General features: G+C 35.8%; 3 protein-coding genes across 8 annotated transcripts; 2 read left to right on the top strand and 1 right to left on the bottom strand.

Annotated features, from left to right (window-relative positions):
• Positions 1-5,651, top strand: LOC113760406 (G-type lectin S-receptor-like serine/threonine-protein kinase RKS1). The gene is made up of 7 exons (XM_027302969.1): positions 1-1,345; positions 3,245-3,367; positions 3,664-3,860; positions 3,955-4,165; positions 4,430-4,667; positions 4,826-4,973; positions 5,098-5,651. Exons 1-7 carry the CDS (start codon positions 31-33, stop codon positions 5,416-5,418), a joined length of 2,553 nt encoding a protein of 850 aa, XP_027158770.1. The 5' UTR covers positions 1-30; the 3' UTR covers positions 5,419-5,651.
• On the bottom strand, positions 5,219-9,730 carry LOC113760407 (G-type lectin S-receptor-like serine/threonine-protein kinase At4g27290). 3 transcript variants are annotated; one of them, XM_027302972.1, is made up of 9 exons: positions 8,415-9,730; positions 8,234-8,341; positions 7,883-8,097; positions 7,322-7,532; positions 7,175-7,225; positions 6,991-7,087; positions 6,747-6,894; positions 6,246-6,621; positions 5,219-5,302 (listed from the first exon to the last, which is right to left on the bottom strand). In XM_027302972.1, exons 1-8 carry the CDS (start codon positions 9,691-9,693, stop codon positions 6,316-6,318), a joined length of 2,415 nt encoding a protein of 804 aa, XP_027158773.1. In that variant the 5' UTR covers positions 9,694-9,730; the 3' UTR covers positions 5,219-5,302; positions 6,246-6,315. The 3 variants fall into 3 exon arrangements, with proteins under 3 accessions (XP_027158773.1, XP_027158771.1, XP_027158772.1); XM_027302970.1 differs by having other exon boundaries at positions 6,991-7,225; XM_027302971.1 differs by lacking the exon at positions 7,175-7,225 and having other exon boundaries at positions 6,991-7,162.
• Positions 9,731-16,132: 6,402 nt separating this feature from the next.
• LOC113763858 (thioredoxin-like fold domain-containing protein MRL7 homolog, chloroplastic) lies at positions 16,133-19,024 on the top strand. 4 transcript variants are annotated; one of them, XM_027307831.1, is made up of 7 exons: positions 16,134-16,344; positions 16,668-16,789; positions 16,897-17,786; positions 17,973-18,057; positions 18,245-18,356; positions 18,445-18,558; positions 18,674-19,024. In XM_027307831.1, the coding sequence occupies exons 3-6, from the start codon at positions 17,005-17,007 to the stop codon at positions 18,546-18,548; spliced, it is 1,083 nt and encodes a 360-aa protein (XP_027163632.1). In that variant the 5' UTR covers positions 16,134-16,344; positions 16,668-16,789; positions 16,897-17,004; the 3' UTR covers positions 18,549-18,558; positions 18,674-19,024. The 4 variants fall into 4 exon arrangements, with proteins under 4 accessions (XP_027163634.1, XP_027163632.1, XP_027163633.1 ...); XM_027307833.1 differs by lacking the exon at positions 16,668-16,789 and having other exon boundaries at positions 16,133-16,344; positions 18,652-19,024; XM_027307832.1 differs by lacking the exon at positions 16,668-16,789 and having other exon boundaries at positions 16,900-17,786.
• The last annotated feature ends 989 nt before the right edge of the window (positions 19,025-20,013 follow it).

Here is a 20,013-nt window from a genome sequence, read left to right as displayed (position 1 = left end):
ATTCCAACACACTCCCTTTCAAACTTCCAAATGCCAAAAGCAAGAAGCCTTGAAGGAACCATGCAACACCGGAAAAGGTACTTATTGGTTTCTCTCCTCTTGATTCTTATCCAGTATTGCACTTCCAAGGACTCCATCACACAAAACCAATCTTTCAAAGATGGAGATCTTTTAGTTTCCAGTGGAAACTCCTTTGCTTTTGGTTTCTTTAGCCCTGGAATTTCTGGAAACCGATATCTCGGCATCTGGTACAACAAAGTTCCAGAACAAACTGTTGTCTGGGTAGCCAATAGGGACAGTCCCGTAAATGGCACCAATGGAGTTGTATCCATTGAAAAATCAGGAAATCTTATTCTACGCGATGAATCCAGCAACCTTTTGTTATGGTCCACCAATGTTTCAGGCATGTTATCCACTAGCTCTTCTTCTGTTCAGCTCACTGAAACAGGGAATTTGATGTTGTTTCAAGATCAAAGCAGAAGCATTGTAGCATGGCAAAGTTTTGATTTTCCCACTAATACTTTGCTTCCTCACATGAAACTTGGGGTGAACCGGACATCTGGATTTAAGACAGTCCTGACCTCTTGGAAGTCACAAGATGATCCTGGGACGGGTGATTTTCGTTTCAACATGGAGCTAAATGGCTCACCCCAATTCTTTTTGTACAAACGATCAGACCGGCTATGGCGAACAGGGCCATGGAATGGGATCCAATTGAGTGGAGTACCAGACATGACTTCAAAGTTCATCTTCACAGTTAGCTATGTCGATAATAATGATGGAGTTAGCCTCTCCTATAGTATTCACGATCCCAATATTTTTTCTAGATTAGCATTAAATGAATCAGGGACCATGGAGAGGCTAACTTGGCAAGGAGGTGAGCATAGCTGGGTCAAATTTTGGTCTGCCCCCAAGGATCAATGCGACTATTACAGCCATTGTGGCACATTCAGTGACTGTGACCCTTACAATTTGGGTGAATTCGAGTGTAAATGTCTTCCAGGTTTTGTGCCTAAGGTGAAAAGTGAATGGTATCTGAGGGATGCAATCAATGGGTGCACCAGAAAGCAAGGAGAAAAGACGTGCGGAAACAGCACTGACGGATTCATAAAATTGACCTTTGTTAAGGTTCCTGACACTTCAAATGCTAGAGTGAATGAGGGTGTGGGATCAAAAGAGTGCCAGGATTTGTGCTTAAGAAATTGTTCATGCACAGCTTATGCAAGTGCTAATATCAGTCGTGGTGGAAGTGGCTGCATCACTTGGTACGGGAACTTGATAGATATCAGGCTGTTTTCCAATGGCGGCCAGGATGTTTACATCAGAGTTACAGCCGCGGAGTTAGGTAAGCTGTCAATTTTCTTTATCAATTGTTCATTTACCAATCTTTTTCTTGTTTAAATTCCCATGAAAGGGACTCAAAAGTGAGAAAATTAGGAGCACTAGATTTCGTCAGTGAGTTAGCTAGAGACGATTCAATCACATTTTGACATCCAGTCAATGACGAATTCATTACTGATAAAAACGTACTCCATACACGAATCAAAAGTGATATGGAAAAAGGAAAAATGGACTCGGAGTCAAGCCCGGCAGTCGATGTTTCGAGACTTTCTTTCCTCTGAATGATTGACATCGATTTCTGAGGTTTGTGAGGGTCTTATCCCCAGTAGCAGCAGCCTTATAGCTTCCTTATAGTTTCTCTATTCTGTCTATCCCTCATCGTTCTTGGGGGGTTAAGGACACATTGAATTTTCAGTGCCATTTTTTCAGTGATAATTCAGTGTGCTACTTCTATATTTAAGTCAAGTGTCCTGTTTATTTAATTTATCATGTGCTATTTATTTAAATTTCTTCTATCATTACGTGATAAGTGGGATTGACACTGAATTTGACACCGAATAGTGGCATAGAGGATCCCAACTGGATTAAGGGTTGGGTAGTTAAGTCCCCAGATTTACCTCAAAATTTACCGACTTTTGAGGTTAAATTTGGGATTAGATTTAATTAAACAATTTCTTACTTCTGTAAGAAAAGGAAAAGGGAAAGGAGATAGTTAAATATTGAGTAAAAAATTTGGGGAGTCTTTAAAATATTGTGATTGTCTACGTTTAATCCCTTATCTAAAATTTATTTTTGATTGATCCTTAAACAATTAAAATTACATATTTTAAGGACTTTCAGTAATTTTAAGCATAAATTTGGCTGGATTTAAAGGGTATTTTGATCCGTTTACAATTGAAGTATCAAGACTGGTATCCCTAAAAAGAGGCGGCCCTTCAATTGCTTCAAAACACCGTTAGATTTTCTTCAAAAAATCCTGTGAAAAATCGAGGATTGCCTCTTTTTAGGGCTTTTTTTTAAGGATAATCATCATAGGGGAGACACTAGTAATCATCAGCAAGAAATAGTTAGAATCTCTGGGAAATCAGAAGAAGAAGAACAACTAAGAGGACGGATGGAGGTGGAACAAAAGGAAATCAAGGTGAAGAGTTTGGTGGGGAATAGATCAGGAGAAGCAAAATAAAGGAAATTGTTGTGTGATGTCCCTTCAAAAATACTTGCTCTCACTGCTAGAAAACTTTCTTTTGTTGGCTGTATAAACTTCCGATGTGTCAACAGACTCTGCGACTCCACCATTCCGATGAGGACCACCAACACATTCTCTCCATGTCTAATATTCCTGGAAAGATCAAGAGGACTCTACGGCTTTGTTGATTCCAAGTGGAATGCCAAGTACTCTTTTTCAGTTCCCAAGGCACTAAAAGATCATGCAATCTGCTATTCCAAGGAGGATTCATTGCTAATGGACAAAGAATCATCCGTTGCTACCTTTAATCCAATAACAAAAGAGACACTCCAATATCCATATGTACAATCTATTGGCTATGCATTTTCAAGTTTCATTTTTACACCCTGTCCTTCTTCTTCTTCAGATCCTTTAGCAGTCGTTGAAGGATTGCCTTTTTTTTAGGGTTTCTAATGCTGGTGCCATTACTTTAATTGTGAACTGACAAAAAAGCGCTTTAAATTCGGCTAAATTTATGTCTAAAGTCACCAAGTCCTTAAAGTATGTGATTTTAATTATTTAAGGATCAATCAGAAATAAAATTTAGATGAAGGGTTAAAAATAGATAACAACAATAGTTTAGGAACTTCCCAGGTTTTTTAATCTTAAATATTTACAAATTGGACTTGTTTGCAACATGCTGAGCTAATCAATTGAGTGGTCTTTCCATCTTTGCAGCTGAATTTCTAAAGAGTTCAAAGGGCTCGCGGAGCAAAAAGTTGGTAATCATTGTTGTAGCATCTGCAGCAGGAGTTCTCATACTGCTATTTTTGTCATGGGTGGTACTCAAGAATAGAAAAGGTAAACAAATTACTTTGAATTACAATAATGCATTTGTATCTTTCTATTGCAAGATGGATTTGGCAGTAAAATTCTGCTTCATAGATATACATACTTAAAAGCTCAGAAATTTCTGATCTTTTCTTCAAAGTTCAGGGTACAAAAAATCATGACACGATGACTTTAAGCTTCAAGAATTTGACTTCAATCCACGAGAACCTAATTAGAGAACTAAACCAACCATTACCGATTAGAATTTTTCTTCTAATTCTCTGAATTCCATTATGACTTCTTGAAATGCTTGTGTACAAGGGCAGGTAAAAGACAGTACATCAAGCGGCTGCTCAGCTTTAACATTAGTCCAAGATCGTCCTACGGAGCTTCTTCAACAACAAAGGAAATAGATGAAAATACAGATTTGTCCGTTTTCGACCTAAGAACCATATCTTCAGCAACCAACAATTTCTCCCTTGCTAACAAACTTGGAGAGGGTGGATTTGGAACAGTTTACATGGTGACTTCTCCTTGTCCATGATAAATTCAGTTTTCCACTTGTTTTGCTACCTTCTGGACAAGATAACCTATTGGTTTCTAGATTCTAATTTCAGGGTCGACTGCATACTGGTAGAGAAATAGCTATCAAAAGATTGTCAAAAAGTTCAGGACAAGGGATTGAGGAATTCAAGAATGAAGTTACACTGATAGCAAGACTACAGCACAGGAATCTTGTTAAGCTTTTGGGATGTTGCATCCAGCAAGATGAGAAAATGCTAGTTTATGAATACCTGCCAAATAAGGGACTCGACAATTTCATCTTCGGTATGCTTCTATCAGCAGTACTATACTCATCTTGTGCATACGTGGTCGCACATTCTCATTTTCTGAAATTGAAAAACATTTGGTACAAGCACAAAACGATGATAACTTTCTACAATTCGGAAAAGTGGCATTGCATGCCGCCCTATATTTGTTCATCAATCTTCCTTCAGCCTTGAGAAATTATTTTTCACCCCTCAATTTGAATAAGAATTATGTTAAGATGCTGAATGAAAATGTGATGGATAGTCGATATGCATTGTCCAGATAAAGAAAAAGCTGCATTGCTCAATTGGAGAAAACGCTTTGAAATAATACTAGGCATTGCTCGGGGACTTGTGTATCTTCACCGGGATTCGCGATTAAGAATTATCCACAGGGATCTGAAAGCAAGCAATGTTTTACTAGATGCTGGTATGGAGCCAAAAATATCAGACTTTGGCATGGCTAGAATATTTGGAGCAGGTCAAATGGAGGCTAACACAAACAGAGTGGTGGGAACCTAGTAAGTGTTCTGATTCTTTTCTTTTTTTTTTAAAATAGTCAGCTACTTCTGAGTCTGATCATCAGTTTGCAGACTACTGAAGTTGGAATGAATACTAATATGAAGAGATTACTTGCAATAGCATAGTACTAATTAATATGATATATGTGTGATTGCAGTGGGTACATGTCACCAGAATATGCAATGCAAGGGCTCTTTTCTGATAAATCAGACGTTTTCAGTTATGGGGTTTTGCTCTTGGAGATTATCAGCGGCAGAAAGAATAGCAGTTATTTCCATGATAACGCTATCAATTTGATTGGATATGTAAGCACACTTGCATAATTCTGAAGTCATGAAATCTAATTCGATGACATGGCTAACATATTTATGATTGACGAAAAGGAAAACTCTTTGTTTTTTGATATATGTGCTTGATTCTACGCCTCAGGTTTGGGATCTGTGGAAAGAAGATAAGGCCCTGGAAATAGTTGATCCATCAATGAGGGACTCGTATAATCAAGATGAAGTACTGAGATGCATTCAAATTGGCCTTTTGTGCGTTCAAGAACAGGCGAGTGATCGGCCAACCATGTCCCAAGTTCTTTCCATGCTATCAAATGGAACGGCACTGCCTTCAGTTTCTCCTAAACAGCCTGCATTTGTCATAAAAAAAGTTAATAATGGTAGTAATCTTCCATATTCGTCATCTGCAAGCATAGGAGCTGTATCGGTCGATGAAATGACAATTACTTTGATGCAAGCTCGTTAAGAATTCATTTAAATTGTAATAGAATGTGCAGTTGCATGCATGCTTGGTGAATATTTGGACCTGTGGATGTATAGTTCTTGAGATTAGATTTGATCCTAATAATTCATGCACCTAGTTATGTGAGTGAACAATATCTATAACTACATGAACAATATTGAGACAATATTTGGCCAGTCATTGTGATGGTATGGCTCATTGCATCTAATTGAGAAATTTTAATGGTGATTGCTGTTCTACCCTACTTCAGGCCACATTGAATCGACAATTGGATATTGTCTTTTCCATTTTGATTTGGATTGCAACACTTTCTTAACTTCTCAACTATTTTCAACTGAAAATTTTTGCTACCCTTTTTCCTAGAGGAATTTCTGTCCGACCCAACTTTAAATTTATGATGCGAGATTATTAGGATACATTTAGTACTGACATATGGATCTCTTGATGACTAAGGCCCATGAAAAAATTTAATATTTCAATTAATTTCATTAGAACAAAACCAGGACAAAATTGGATGAGTGTTGTGACATTAGAGAGGTATGAAATTTATCAGATTTATTTTGTAGAAATTCAAGGCTGTTTTGAAAGAACCAGGAGTTTTTAAACAGATGCTGGGAGAGCAAGGCTGTATACAAATCTAGGCTTGCTTGAGTGCAAAAATGAGAGCTTGTAGAGCTGCAACTGCACAGGCTATGCAACTTCTGATATTAGTTTGGAGGTCTTGGTTGCTTGGCCTACCCCAACACGCATTGAATGGAGAAAACATGATCCCAGTTGACAATTCTGTTGTACTCTTGCAAGAAGATACAAAAAGTTGAAAAGAACTTCACCTGGAAAACAAGGATCACAAGGTTGGGAAATGGCTCATGCAAAGTTGTTCTTCTCTTTTGGAGGGAGGCTTCAACGGGCCTCTAATAATGAAATAGTAACATCATTGGCAGAACAAACTGCGAAATGACCACCCTCTGAGCTTGTATTCAAGAAATTTCTCCAAGTTGTAAAAGCAGGCTCTTTTGGTGATGTTAGTGACATATGTTCATTCCTTAACATTGCAACAACATCAGACATGGTTGGTCTATCAGCTGGATTTTCCTGGACGCATAGGAGACCTATAGTAATGTATCTTCCAGGGTTGGATGAAGAAGAAATCTGCAACGATGGATCTATCAGCTCCAGCAATCTGTCTGTTTTCCACAGCTCCCATGCCTGAAAATGAAAGCAATCCATGTGCCAAGGAGCTTTTGTGTCAACATTAATGTTTTAGATACTAGTTTTGGCTCAGAAATATCCAATAATGAACAAAGCGATATAGAAGAAAATCAGGAGCTTACATATCCAATGAGAGTCATATTATCAGAGCCATAATGACCAGTGTTTTTCTTTCCACTCATAATCTCTAGAACCAGAATTCCAAAGGCAAAGACATCGGACTTTACAGAGAAAAGTCCTTCCATGACATATTCTGGGGACATATAACCACTGAAAAAATGGAAAGGATGATTAGCCAAGAGGATCTGAAATGACAATCTAGGATGTGCGGCTTAGTAGAAAATGCATTTCAAGGTACACACTTACTAAGTTCCAACAATCCGATTTGTATTTGCTTGCAATTCATTTAAACCAAAAATTCTTGCCAATCCAAAATCAGATATTTTAGGGTCCATATCTCCATCTAATAAAATGTTGCTAGCTTTCAGATCTCTGTGAACAATTCGTATCCTTGAATACTGATGGAGGTAAAGAAGGCCTTGAGCAATACCGTCAATTATGTGAATACGTTGTTGCCAATCCAAAAACTCTTGCTTAGGCTCTAAGGATATGTGCAGTAGTGAGAATAACAAACGCTGATAGCAGAATCAAGTACGAGCAGATAAGGGAAGACAAAGATGGACAAGATGTTACATACCAAAGAGAAAAGTATCCAGGCTTTTGTTGGGCATGTACTCGTAGATTAATATCTTTTCGTCTTGTTCAAGGCAACATCCTAAGATCCTAACAAGATTTCTGTGTTGAAGTTCTGCAATCAATTCTGTTTCATTTTTGAACTCTTCGAAGCCTTGTCCCGACTTTTTAGAAAGCCTTTTCACAGCCACTAGTTCACCACTCTGTAATCTTCCCTGAATATCCCAAAAGGACTAGCGGGTGAATCTTACTTGCACGTCTTTAGATATCCGCAGAATTATGCAGATACAAACAGATGAGCTTTTCACAGAAGTAAATTTAATGAAAAACCCAAAACCTATTCAAAGTTTGGGCGCCAATGGTATTAGTGAAGATTCAGAATTATATCAAGAACATAGGATAATACTAATAATAAAGAACCGCCATAATCATGCACCAAGCTACTTTTCTTTTTTTGGTAGAAGCAAGCTACTTTGTGGCATCACTGTTTGTTCCTTCTTATTCTTTTTCGATAAACTTCTTATGCTGTCCCTAGTCAAAATTCGGTCAGAGACTCAATGACTACCTTGTAAACTGGTCCAAAACCACCTTCGCCAAGCTTATTTTCAGAGGAGAAATTATTAGTGACAGCAACAATGCTTGAAAAACTGAACACTGGCAGCCCAATGCTCTCAATCTTCACTTCTCCTCGACTATCTTTGGCTGTGGCACCATTGTTATCCTTTGCCCTATTACTACTTAAATCAAGAAGAAACAGATTCTGATGATGTACTATATTCCCTGTACAAATATGATCAAGGACACCATTATATCAATACGACAGAATACCAATGTGGCAATCTGGAAGCAAATTTGGTCACCAATTGCAGGGAAGAAAAGTAACACATGCGTCATTAAATGACAAGGAACAACATACCTTTTTGTTTGTACTTTCTTCTCCACAAACAATAAAAGAAACAACAGCTTATGAAAATTGCAGGAGTAATAGATGCTGCCAGAGCTACTCGTAATGATTTCTTATGACCTAGAAAATTGGGAAAAAGATATTTAGTGGCAAGTCATAGTTGGCCATAATATGCGGTAAGGAAGCGTCTAACCTTTAGCAGGAAGCTCAGACAAATCAAGTTTAAGATAGAGGTCTCCACCAGTACTTCCATTCTGTTGTTTTTTTATGTCCAACAGATTACCAAGCCACAATGAACAACCTCCACTGCTACTATAGGAAAAAGCACTGCAGGAGCAGTTGAATGAACAAGCAAACTCACATATTTCAGCCCGTCCTACTTCTAGTGATTCTGAGTATGCAGGCAGCCTCGTGGTAGGTATCGATAGAAATCCTGTTTGGCCTGTGGCACAATTTATAGGCTTTTTCCTCATACATCCCCCAGAAAAGTCTAGCAAATCCCAATCTTGCTTGAACTGGGGTTCAAAACCTGGCAAACAGCTACAAGATGGACTACTACTGATGTCACAATACCCAAAAGCCCCACAAGAAGAGTATATGTCACAAAGCGACGAAGGTAAAGACTTGAATATAGTCCATTCTTGTAACCTTGGCAACCAAAAGTATTGCCTCATTGTCCCAGAAATATCGATAACAATTCTAGATATGATGGATTTATTGCCATTGTATACCAAGTATTTACCCTCATCATTTGAGTTGTAGCTGAAATTGTAACTAATACTCGTTTCCATAAAAGGAAAACTACCAGCTTGCCAGCCTCCAGACCTCCACAATTTGTTACTGTTCCGCCATATGAAAATCTCACCATTGCTGGTGGGGTCCATGCCTAATGAATAGAGACCTTGAGCTGGATTTTCCTTGTTCTTCCAGGAAGTAAGTACTATTGTGGCGTTAGTAATCCTACTGAATCCAATCTTTCCGCCTGGTAGCCACGTATCTGTGGGATAATCAAAGCTCTGCCATATAACACCAATCCCACTCGCCAAAACAAGATTTCCATTATCAAGAAGTATTGCCTGAGTGGTATTTGAGGTTGTGATGTTTGAACTAGAACTTGTACTCCAGACTATATTGTTCTTGTTACTGAAGATATACAGGCTTCCATTTTGCAGTGCCAAGAACGATGTACTGTAAAACGAATAATCAATTGGGTTCTCTCTGTTTGCAACCCAAACTATGGTGCGAGCCGCTATCTTCTTGTACCATACTCCAACGTAACAGTTGCTAGAATTTCCTGGAATGAAGAAACCAAGTTCAAAATTTCCTTCTTTAGAGATAATGGTCTGGTTTGAAAAGAGGAATTGGCCTGATGAGATGGTGTCTGATCCTGTGGAAAAGCAAGCGAGGTAAGAAGTGCAAGAAAGCATCAGAATTGGTCTAAACAACCAACAAGTTCTTATCCCTGGAAACATGTTGCATTAGACCATTCAGAGTTGTGAATACAGAACAGTTGAGGTTTAGATTCAGGACAAAGATGCAGTTGCTAGGTTGATGATATTGAAGAAAGATGAACAGGTCAAAACTGTTGCAGACAGCTAAGAAAAGCGCAACGGATCTTCTGTCTCACACCCTGTGCCACTCTCTGTTCCATTTTTTATTATATTGCTATTTCTTCTACATAAATATCATGTTTTAAATTTTTTTTTGTTTCTTTAAGATCTAATAACTATTAATTGAGTAAAAAATAAATACAACAGCTTCCAAAAAGCAATATATAATAGAAAATTAAAAAATACAGCAGAAAATTCATAAAAATCTCATTTTTTATGCATTTTGATTTTTTGAGTTTGTTAAATTTTGTGTATTACTCAATTAATAATTATTGGATCTTAAGGAAACAAAAAAGAATTAAAACATGATGTTTATGAAGGAGAAATAGCAATATAATAAAAAGTGGCACAGAAAGTGGCACAGGGTGTGAGACAGAAGATCCGTTGCGTAAGAAAAGTAACTCATGATAAGGCAATTTCAGTCGGGATAATTTCACAAACCTCCCCTGAGATTTCCCACAATTACGAAGAGCTCCCTCAGATTTTAAAAATTAGATATACCTCCTCTATTTTTACTGTTTAGTAACAATATAGGTCCAAGAACTTAGATTTTCTTTCAAAAATCCTAAATTGCCCTTTTATACAAAACTAAGAAAGAAAACACTATTATTCTAAATTACATATACAGTATCGATGCTTACAACGATAAAAAAAAAAACACACACACAAAACCTCATTAACAATAAATTTTATACCCTCAAATTAAATATCAATGCTCAAATACCTTTTTAATATAAATTAATTTAATCTAGAACCACTATTACAACTCTCCTATGACCTTAAAAATATTAATATTTCAAAAGTAGTGAATAAATTCTACCTGCACAATAAAATCATAATAAAAAAATTTTAATCCAATGAAAGAAATCATTATATAATTATTGACATTTTATAAAAAATTTTCTTAACAACAAACAAAATATGACAAATTACACATCTTTAGTTCTTCTTCAGATTTCAATCACCAATTTCATTATTTATTTCTCTATCACTGCGAGTCTCTTCATTTCCTTCTAGTTTGATACATGATCTATTCCCTTTGTAGATTTTGTAATTTTAATTTACTAATATTCACAAAATTGAAAATAATAAAAAGAAATTATATTAATTAGAAAATAGACAAGAGACAAAAGAATAAATTTTTTTAAGGTTTTGTAAATTTATTACATTAAATTTAAAATTATCTACTAAATGGAGGGTATTATAGGTATTTTATTATATCAAGGGAGGTAGGTATAATTTCTTAAAATTGAGAGGAGCTGAATAAAATTATTAGAAACCTCAAGGGAGGTTTCTGAAATTATCCCATTTCAGTCTACTTTTTTACATAAAAAAGAAAAAAAATTCAGTCAACTTTGGTTAGCTTACTTAAAAGTAGACCCCAGCCCCGTATCCACAAAAGCAATTTTAACGTTGAATTTTCAAATGTAATGGTGGACTTATGGACTAATCGCTCGAGATTGGCTTAAATGAAAAAGACATTCGTTTCAATTTGCGTTGACTATAAAAGTCTAGCATGTTAGCCAGAAGCAATAACATAGTGTATAACTGTATATGAAACGTGCGTGTTTGTGAATAAATAAATATTAGGATTTTTCTATTTAATTGAGGTAAGAATATCCGGACTTGCTCAATTTACGGTAATTGTGAGGACAATCAAAATTATGGTATACATAAACCTTTTATGTTTAGATTCAGCAACGGATTAGCTTATATGATCTTAATTGTTGCTACTGTGCCAAATTCTAGGTTAAATGGCTCGATAAATGCTATGTTTTCAAATTCGGATAGGATATTGATTCAATTGAGATCAGGAGTCAAGGATTAATGAGTTCAACCAGCTTCAATCGGGGTCAAATCAAATGACATCATAAATATGTCATAAATATTTACTAATAATATATAATCAAAATAAGATATAAAATTTATTTTTAAATTGGTGATTTACGACTTCATAAGTTTAGATTGACATATCAAGGTCATCCTCGTAGATGCCATAACGTCAATGTGGTGTTATTAATAAAAATTATTTAGAAATTAAAATATTATGTAAAATATCTAAAAGCATGCTAACATCAATAAAGATGTATACATATGTGTTTGATATTTCAAAGCTATTTAAGAAGAAAATGCAAAGAAATTAGAACAATCAAATCTATATAATTCAATGCATATTTAAAAGTTTAAAGTTAAATTTATGGAGAATATTTATAGATTATGAAACATTTCTAGGTATGTTAATAGTTTTTAATACCCAAGGGGTTATAACACAATATTGAAAAAGTTTTTTGAACCCTACATTAATATCCCTCCAATTCCTTCCTCTTTTTCCTCTAGCTGCCGACAAATGCTTTTCTACTATTATGCTGCCTTTTCTTGTTCCTGTTCTCCAGCCGTTCATTCCACTCTTCCTTTTTCTTTTTTTCTTTTTTTTTTTAAATCCAAAGAAGGATAGAAGGCATCATAAGCTCTCAAGTCTCAAGTCCATCGATGGCAAAAGCTCTTAGGCAGCCACTCCAAATGTTTTGAAAAACATTTCCCTAGTGTTTTGAGATTGACGAATTTGAAGAAGTTGAGCAATCTTTAAATTCTTTTAACGACATTTTTGAAGATACTTTTGATTTTTTAGTTCTCTTGACATGGATTCATTGCAAGAGTAAGCTTTACAATAGACATTAAAGTCTTGCCTGTTCTGGATAGAGTTGTAAACGAATCGAATCAAATCGAGTATCTCATGTTTGAACTCTGTTCGTTAAACAATTCGAACAAGGTTCGTGTTTGTTCGTTAACTTTCGAACTCCAAACCTGTGTTCATGTTTGGCTCATTAATCAAAGTTCATGTTCGAATTCGAGTTTGAGTTCGTATTTGGCTCGTTTAACATAAACGAGTCATTTGCGAACATGTTCGAAAAGGTTGAATCCAAATTATTTTAAGTGTTAAATATGTCATACAAATCATTAATCATCCTCAAAAACAATTAAAACACTAGGTGACTAAATTCTATTATTCATTAACTATATAACCAATCTTAACATAAAAATAACAAATAAAACAAAGCAATTTGCCTCCAAATATAAAAGTCCAGTCATAAAATTAATCCTAAAATTTATCAAATGATAATTATGTCCATGTTCGCAAACATTCATCAAAACTGGCAAACATGTTCGTGCTTGTTCGATTATTAATCAAACAAAAAAATTCATTCGAATTTGGTTCGAATGAGCCTTTCACGAATACAAATGAATCGAAATGAACAGAACTACCGAATAGTTCAGTTCGTTTAACAGTTCTAGTTCTGGGTTCTAATTGCAACTTCAAGAACAAAGTGTACATGCTCGATCTTGTCCGTTCTTTTTTATTTTCTTTTTTTTTTTGAGTTTTTATTTCCATTCGTATTTCTTTTTAGGATTTCCATTCTTATATCCTTAGATATTTATTTTCAAAACTAACAAATAATCAAACTTTTATCTTTTTTCTTCAAACTACTCTTTTCTTCATCTCTTTTCTTTTTTTTTTTTTGGTCTTTTCCTCATATCTAAGATTAAATCTTATTTAGAAAAAGATATCAAGTACTGATTGTGGTAGCTAGATTGAAGGAGTTGAGGAGGTGAAAATGGGTTTGTACTTCGTAGAGAGGTGAGAGATGAGAGATCAGTAGAGATTTAGATCAAAGGCAAAGAAAAAAAAAGGCAACAAAAAGGGAAAATAAAAAAATCGGGTTCTTATAGGTTTTATCAGCTACCGGTCAAATCCGGGTTTGACCGAGTTTCTGCCAACCAGGTTTTTAGGACAATTCAGATCGGGCATTTGGCCGGCTTTCGGTTGGACCGGCCGGTCCGATCCAAGTTTAAAAACACTGGATAAACGTGGCGATAGCAAAAGTGCCATTATGTTTAAAATAAAATTAAAATAAACATATTTTGACATTACTCTGTACCCAATTACTTTTCAATTCCTAGACGATTCACAATTCAAGAGAGACAGAAAATTTTTAGAGTATGTCTAATCAATAATCTACCCTAACCAATATTACTCCTAATAGCCTTCCGGGGTTTGGTCTGGTGGTTGAGATTGTTGAACATGGAGTCTTAGGTCCCTGGTTCGAACCTTGCTGCCAGCAAATTGTGGAGGGTGGGGAATAGGTGCAGGGTCCACTCCCTGCGAGACGCCCCTAAAAAAAAAAAAAAAACTCCTACAATATAGCGAGTTTTTGGGTTAGCAGAGTGTGTTTGGTTTACACATTATTTACACACACTAATTTGCTTGCATCATCAACACATTTTTCAATTACTTTTTTATCTCACATACATTGCATCAAAAAAAATGTTACAATATTTTTAAAAAAAATGATCCCAAATAATCTCCTATCCAAACATACTAATACGAAAATTTTTCTGTCTAGAATCTGTTATATCCGCTAATCCGAAAATCCATCATATTTGATTTGATCCGATTTGAAATTTAGGATATATTATTTGATTGGATCAAAAGAGGATCAGGTACCCGTTTAGATATTGGTGCGGGTTAGGGTAACATAATTAAAAACTCGCAGGTATTCGACTCACCCCGCATATATATTTTTTATTTTTATATTTTTATACACATATTATAAAATAATCTTTTTAGAGTTAAATAAACAATTTCATTGAACAAATTGCTTTACAAATATGAAAAACTATAGTTTGTTTACAAAATTCATTTGTAGCGATCATGATCTTATTTTTTTTAGAAAAGAGTTTAATTAACGTGGAATATATAATTAAAAAACTACTTATTTCAAAGTTTTATTGATTTTAAATTCTTTTAATTTTTTCCTTTTTACTGTATCTGTCTATGCATGTTTGTTTCATAATGGGACACTCTTTTTGAAAAAAAAAATCTTCATTAAATTTTAGATGAATATGTAAAATACAAAAAAAAATAGTATAAATCATTTTTTAAAAACATTTAAATGACAAGAGGGATGGGACAAATACTCACTGATCCAAACCTATCTCAGCTGCTGATAGGGGTGGGCATGGGTCGGGTACCCGCCCCTAACATAATTTGGCTGACCCGACCATAATATATTGGATTAGCCATTTTGTAACCCTAAACCACTCCTAATATTTTCGGGTACCCGAAAAAAAGGAGCGGGTCAAAGGTACCCGCCCCTAAAAAAAATATTTTCCAATAAAAAAATTGTTTTGCACTTAATATCAACAAATTTTTCAATTAAAAAAACATGTTTTCCAATTAATATTGGCAGAGATATTGTAAACATAGTCCATACATCACCATTCTCACATATTTCATCCAACAATCAAATTTATCTCATAAATTTAGTACATATAAGAATTAAAATATCTAATAGAAAAAACGAAATTTCATGTTAATTGAGTACATCACCATTCTCACATATTTCATCATTCTACAACACAACAAACACAAGAATAATAAGTATCCGGTAACTTTCCAACTTCCTTAAGGATGTTATGGTACAAAACTGCATTCCAAATGAGTGACTGTAGAATCAATTCCAAAAAAGAATTGAACAGCTAATTATTTTTGGAGAAAGTATAACCAAAAAAAGCTTGAAAAATCTTTCCCAATTTCCTTACATCTTTGGAATAGACCTTATGGCATTAAAGGTGATGAAAAAGAAAAATAAATTTCTTGCACTAAAATAAAAGAGACAAATTTAAGAGACATAATTACAATAAAATGAATCAAATAAATAAATAAATGAGAGACACAAATGTTTTAATTATCTAGCTAACAGAAAATTGGAACTCCAAACACAAATATTTGATTGAATAGATGAAAAATTTACAGAAAAGATCGATGGAGGTAGACTAAAAATGAAAAGGATCAAAGGGATAAACAATTTTTATGATAAAGTTTCACAAATTTTTGTTCATTTGATTCAGGTTTCACTGAGAATATTCGCTCGAGCCATTTCACTTACATTTAGGATTAAAAATTATAAAATTATAAAATAATCCCTAATTTTTTTAATATTTATATAATATACCCTATGGGTCGGGTACGCGCGGATTTTTATTTTTATGATCCGTATTCATATCTATTTTCGCGGGTACCCAACTCTCATCTGCCCCGCTAAGAAAAATCGGATCGAATATTCTATTTTTCGAATCGAATAGAATCCGTCGAGTTTTTGGACCGGCGGATTTTTTTGCCCACCCCTAACTGCTGCTATGCCGGTTGGATAAGGGTCAAAAAATGATTGAGCAATAAGATGCAGGTGCAGGTGCACCGAATGAGTATCCGACCGGTGTTCACCTCTAATTACAGCCGACCGTGCCGGCTAACTACGGGAATAATTAGAAAATAAATGGCTTTATCCACAATCCAGACACAATTCTTAAACCCACCAAAAACCTCCGCTCCCAAATGGAGCAATTACAAGCAGCGCAATTTAAGGTGTGAGAATCCATCGGATATCTCTCTGTCCATGCGTATCAGTACTCAGTACTGGTCTTGTCATATCCCTGGAAACGTTGGCTACCTCTGTAAGTTTTGGTGTTGCTGAGACCGTCTATAAGACATTTGATTTTATGTTTGTTTGAACTTTGAAGACTCTTTACTTTTGTGTTTATCGTTCACTTGGAAATTTGCCACTCAACTGTTCATTTAACTCGGGATTTGCTTCTTTTTTATTATTGATAAATTGGAGTCTCTTTACTTGATGCTCTCTATTTTGTCTAATTACTCCTACTTGGTTCTTTTAATTTTGTGGAAATTACTGGCTTCAACTCTTTTTACAAGTGATTCTTTCAGCATTTACTTGACTCATGCTACATTTCTTCTGTTGTCATGTTGGGTTTTTTTTTAGGGGTAGTTTTCTGGTCGTTTTGGTGGGGACTGGTGACGTCTGGGTAGACCATGTTTCGATATGTGACAACGAAATTGCAAATTTCCAGGGACTGGATATAGTGAAAAAAGGCTCATCCTTTGGTTGGACATAGAACTTACTATTGAAGAATTGATTTGTCTTTGTTTTAGCCAGCATATTCGTGTTTTTTACCTAAATTTTGAACTTGTGCTGTGTCTATGAATGGCAGCAGGGTAAACTTTCTGTTCTGTTGAGCTGTGTTTTCGTAAGGAGAAATTTTACGAAAGGATCCTGTGAAAGATCTGAACTTTGAGTTTATTGAAGTGAAAACAAAGAAATGCTCGTTGCTACATTAAATACTAGCCTTCCCTTCCTCTCTTTTTCATCATTTTCATCATTTTCATCCTGTGATACAATCGTTCAAGCTATATGTAGCTATCCACGTTGTTCAAATGTCTTGTTTCCATATTGGCGGGAACACAAGCTGTTATCTAGAAGTCTGATTTGTTTAGCCAGCTCGAAGAATGCTGGCTCAAGTCCTGTTCCTAATCCCAGCCAAAATCCTGATTCAAAACCTAAAAAGCCAAATCCCCGGACACGTGAATCTAAAGCACCCAAAGATAAAGATAAAAATCTGAAGAATATATTCCCCACGACAATTCCTAAAAAGCCAAGGCGTGGTCGAAGGAGTGAAGCAGCTGCAGTTGAGGATTTTATTCGTGATTCTCTGGAGCGGACATTTGCATCAATCAAAGAACAGGACTTTGAAATCTTGAAAGACAAGGAAAGCATCATAAAGGAGAGGGTAGATGAGGAGAGTGGTTCTGATCATAGTAGTGACGATGAAGATCATGGTAATGGGAGTAGAGAGAAAAACATGGTAATGGAGGAGGAGGATCCAAATTGGCCTCTCGATGCAGATGTGGGCTGGGGAATTAGGGCATCGGAATATTTTGAGCAGCATCCCATCAGAAATGTTGTTGGAGAAGATGGTGTTGAGATTGATTGGGAAGGGGAGATTGATTATGGGTTGGTCAAGGAGATAAATTGTCTTGAATGGGAAAGCTTTGCATTTCGTCCAAGCCCCTTAATTGTTCTTGTTTTTGAAAGATACAACAGGCAAGTGATAACATTTTAGCCTTTAATACATCATGCCTTTGAACATCACTCGGAGTTGATTGCCTGCTTAGTGTTTGTTAGACTCAATTAAATACTTGAGATCATTTTCCATTCTCTTTGCTTGCTCCCATCTACCTGAAACCTTATATTCCTTTAATGTATCTCATATTGTAACTCAAAATGCAGGGCAAGTGAAAACTGGAAAGTTTTGAAGGAGCTTGAGAAAGCAGCAGAGGTCTTTTGGAAAGCCAAGGATCGGTTGCCTCCTCGGGTCTGTCAAACTCTTCATTTTTCCATTTTATGGATATGCATTGTTTGGTCTTCCATGTGATATTATTACCTCATCAGGACATTAATTAACACAAGCACTTAATTTATTCATTTAGTGTAATGCAATCGATCCCTTGAACGTGTGCCAATAGTATCATCAAGTTTTGACTGTTACACTCCTTAAACAGACAGTAAAGCTAGACATCAACATTGAGAGGGATCTGGCATATGCTCTTAAAGTTAAAGAATGTCCACAAATATTGTTCTTACGTGGTAACCGGATATTGTACAGGGAAAAAGGTACTCATCATCTCCTTTTTATGCTATAAATGCTTGATACTGCTAGGAGGAAATTTCATGCCTTTCTAAATGCTGACACAATTTGCAGAGCCACGGAGATCTGATGAGCTGGTACAGATGATTGCACATTTCTATTATAATGCAAAAAAGCCTATGTGCATTAATGATGCTTTTTTGTCTCCACCATGTTAGTTAAGTGGAGGTACTTCTGTTACCCCTACATGCACCATCCTTTTGGCATTTCCTGCCTTTGTTATCTTTTGGGTATTGTTCAAATTTAGAACATTTATCTCAGGTGAAGTTATTGAAATCTGCAGGAACGGTTGAACCATTCATTGATAACATGGTTGATAAGCGACACCGTCTGAAAGTTCCCTTTGATGTTAGCAATTCCAAAGGGAGAAAAGTTGATAAGCAATTGCACTCCAAGTAAATGAACTGGCACCTCTTAGTAGATAAGAATGTATTGTACTCTAAATTGCTGTATTTCCCTGGCTTAAGCCTCAAGCAAGTTAATTGTACCTCCTCATTTCTCCTCCTTTCCTCACAACCACCAGGAAGAGTTTAGCTACTCCTAGATTTATTGTATATTTAGAAACTAGATCTCTGTATGTCTTTGTACATTTCTTACTGGTTGTGTTTAATATAATCCAACTTGAGTAGACTTATCCTCAGGGTGTGAATTTAGCCTATATTTGTCACATGACAGCAGTAGTTTTTCCAATCTGGCTCTATGAATATAACTGATGAAACTAGCCTCTGGAACCCTATGCGAGTATCTGAAATGGACCTGTAAAGGTAAATGACGAAACTCATTCTGTCGACTTTTAGCCAACTCTCACTCTCTCTCCTCTTTTTTTTTTACCCAAAGTATTCTGGGTAATGCTGCTGGTCTCTCTGGCCAGTATCAAAGTCCTTTGTTGAGGCTGCAAGTTCGAGTTGTTTGAGGCTTGGAGAAGGGGGTTCTTGAGGGAGAATAGAGCCCTTGACCTTTTTCAATTCAGAACTAGCCTCTTTAGAGTTGAGATGGTTCTCCATCCCCGCGTAGCAAAGAACGCGGAAGCACTTTGCAATGACAGATTTTTTGTGCTATACAGACCTTACTGCTTCTGAATGATTTACAATGTGGGAGCAATGCCTCAAGTCATATTGTGATGAGAGCACCAAATTTAAAGATAATGACTTGCAGATGTCAAGATCTTGAAACTCAAGTGGTCACCATTATTGGAAGCAATCTATTAGTTTTGATAACATTTTTGTAGCTGTGGCATCACAAGGATATAAGATTGATAATATTACACTAGAGGAGAATCATTTTTTGGTGTATATAATGCTGCTATCAATAAAATGTCTCTAATCTGCTATAATGCCCCTTAAAGCTCATGTTACATGTTACTATCAATCAAATTAATGTATTGAAAAGTTCTCTTTGGATTTGCATAAATTGTACGGAAGAAAAGCTCAGGTAATTCTACTTGTAATTTGGAATTTTCATCCTATATGCTTCATATACTTGGAATCGCTCCATTGACCATTGAGCCACCTCTTGGAGAATTATATAAACCACATCTGACTTCTGCGAAACCTAAGCTGGAAAGGTACACCAAGACATTCTGATCTTTTTCATGAACGTGCTCTTTAAATTTTGCCGCCTTCT

This window comes from Coffea eugenioides, chromosome 2 (genome assembly GCF_003713205.1).
Source record: "Coffea eugenioides isolate CCC68of chromosome 2, Ceug_1.0, whole genome shotgun sequence".
In the NCBI taxonomy this organism is placed as follows: Eukaryota; Viridiplantae; Streptophyta; class Magnoliopsida; order Gentianales; family Rubiaceae; genus Coffea; species Coffea eugenioides.
This window is presented reverse-complemented; position numbering and strand designations above follow the sequence as displayed.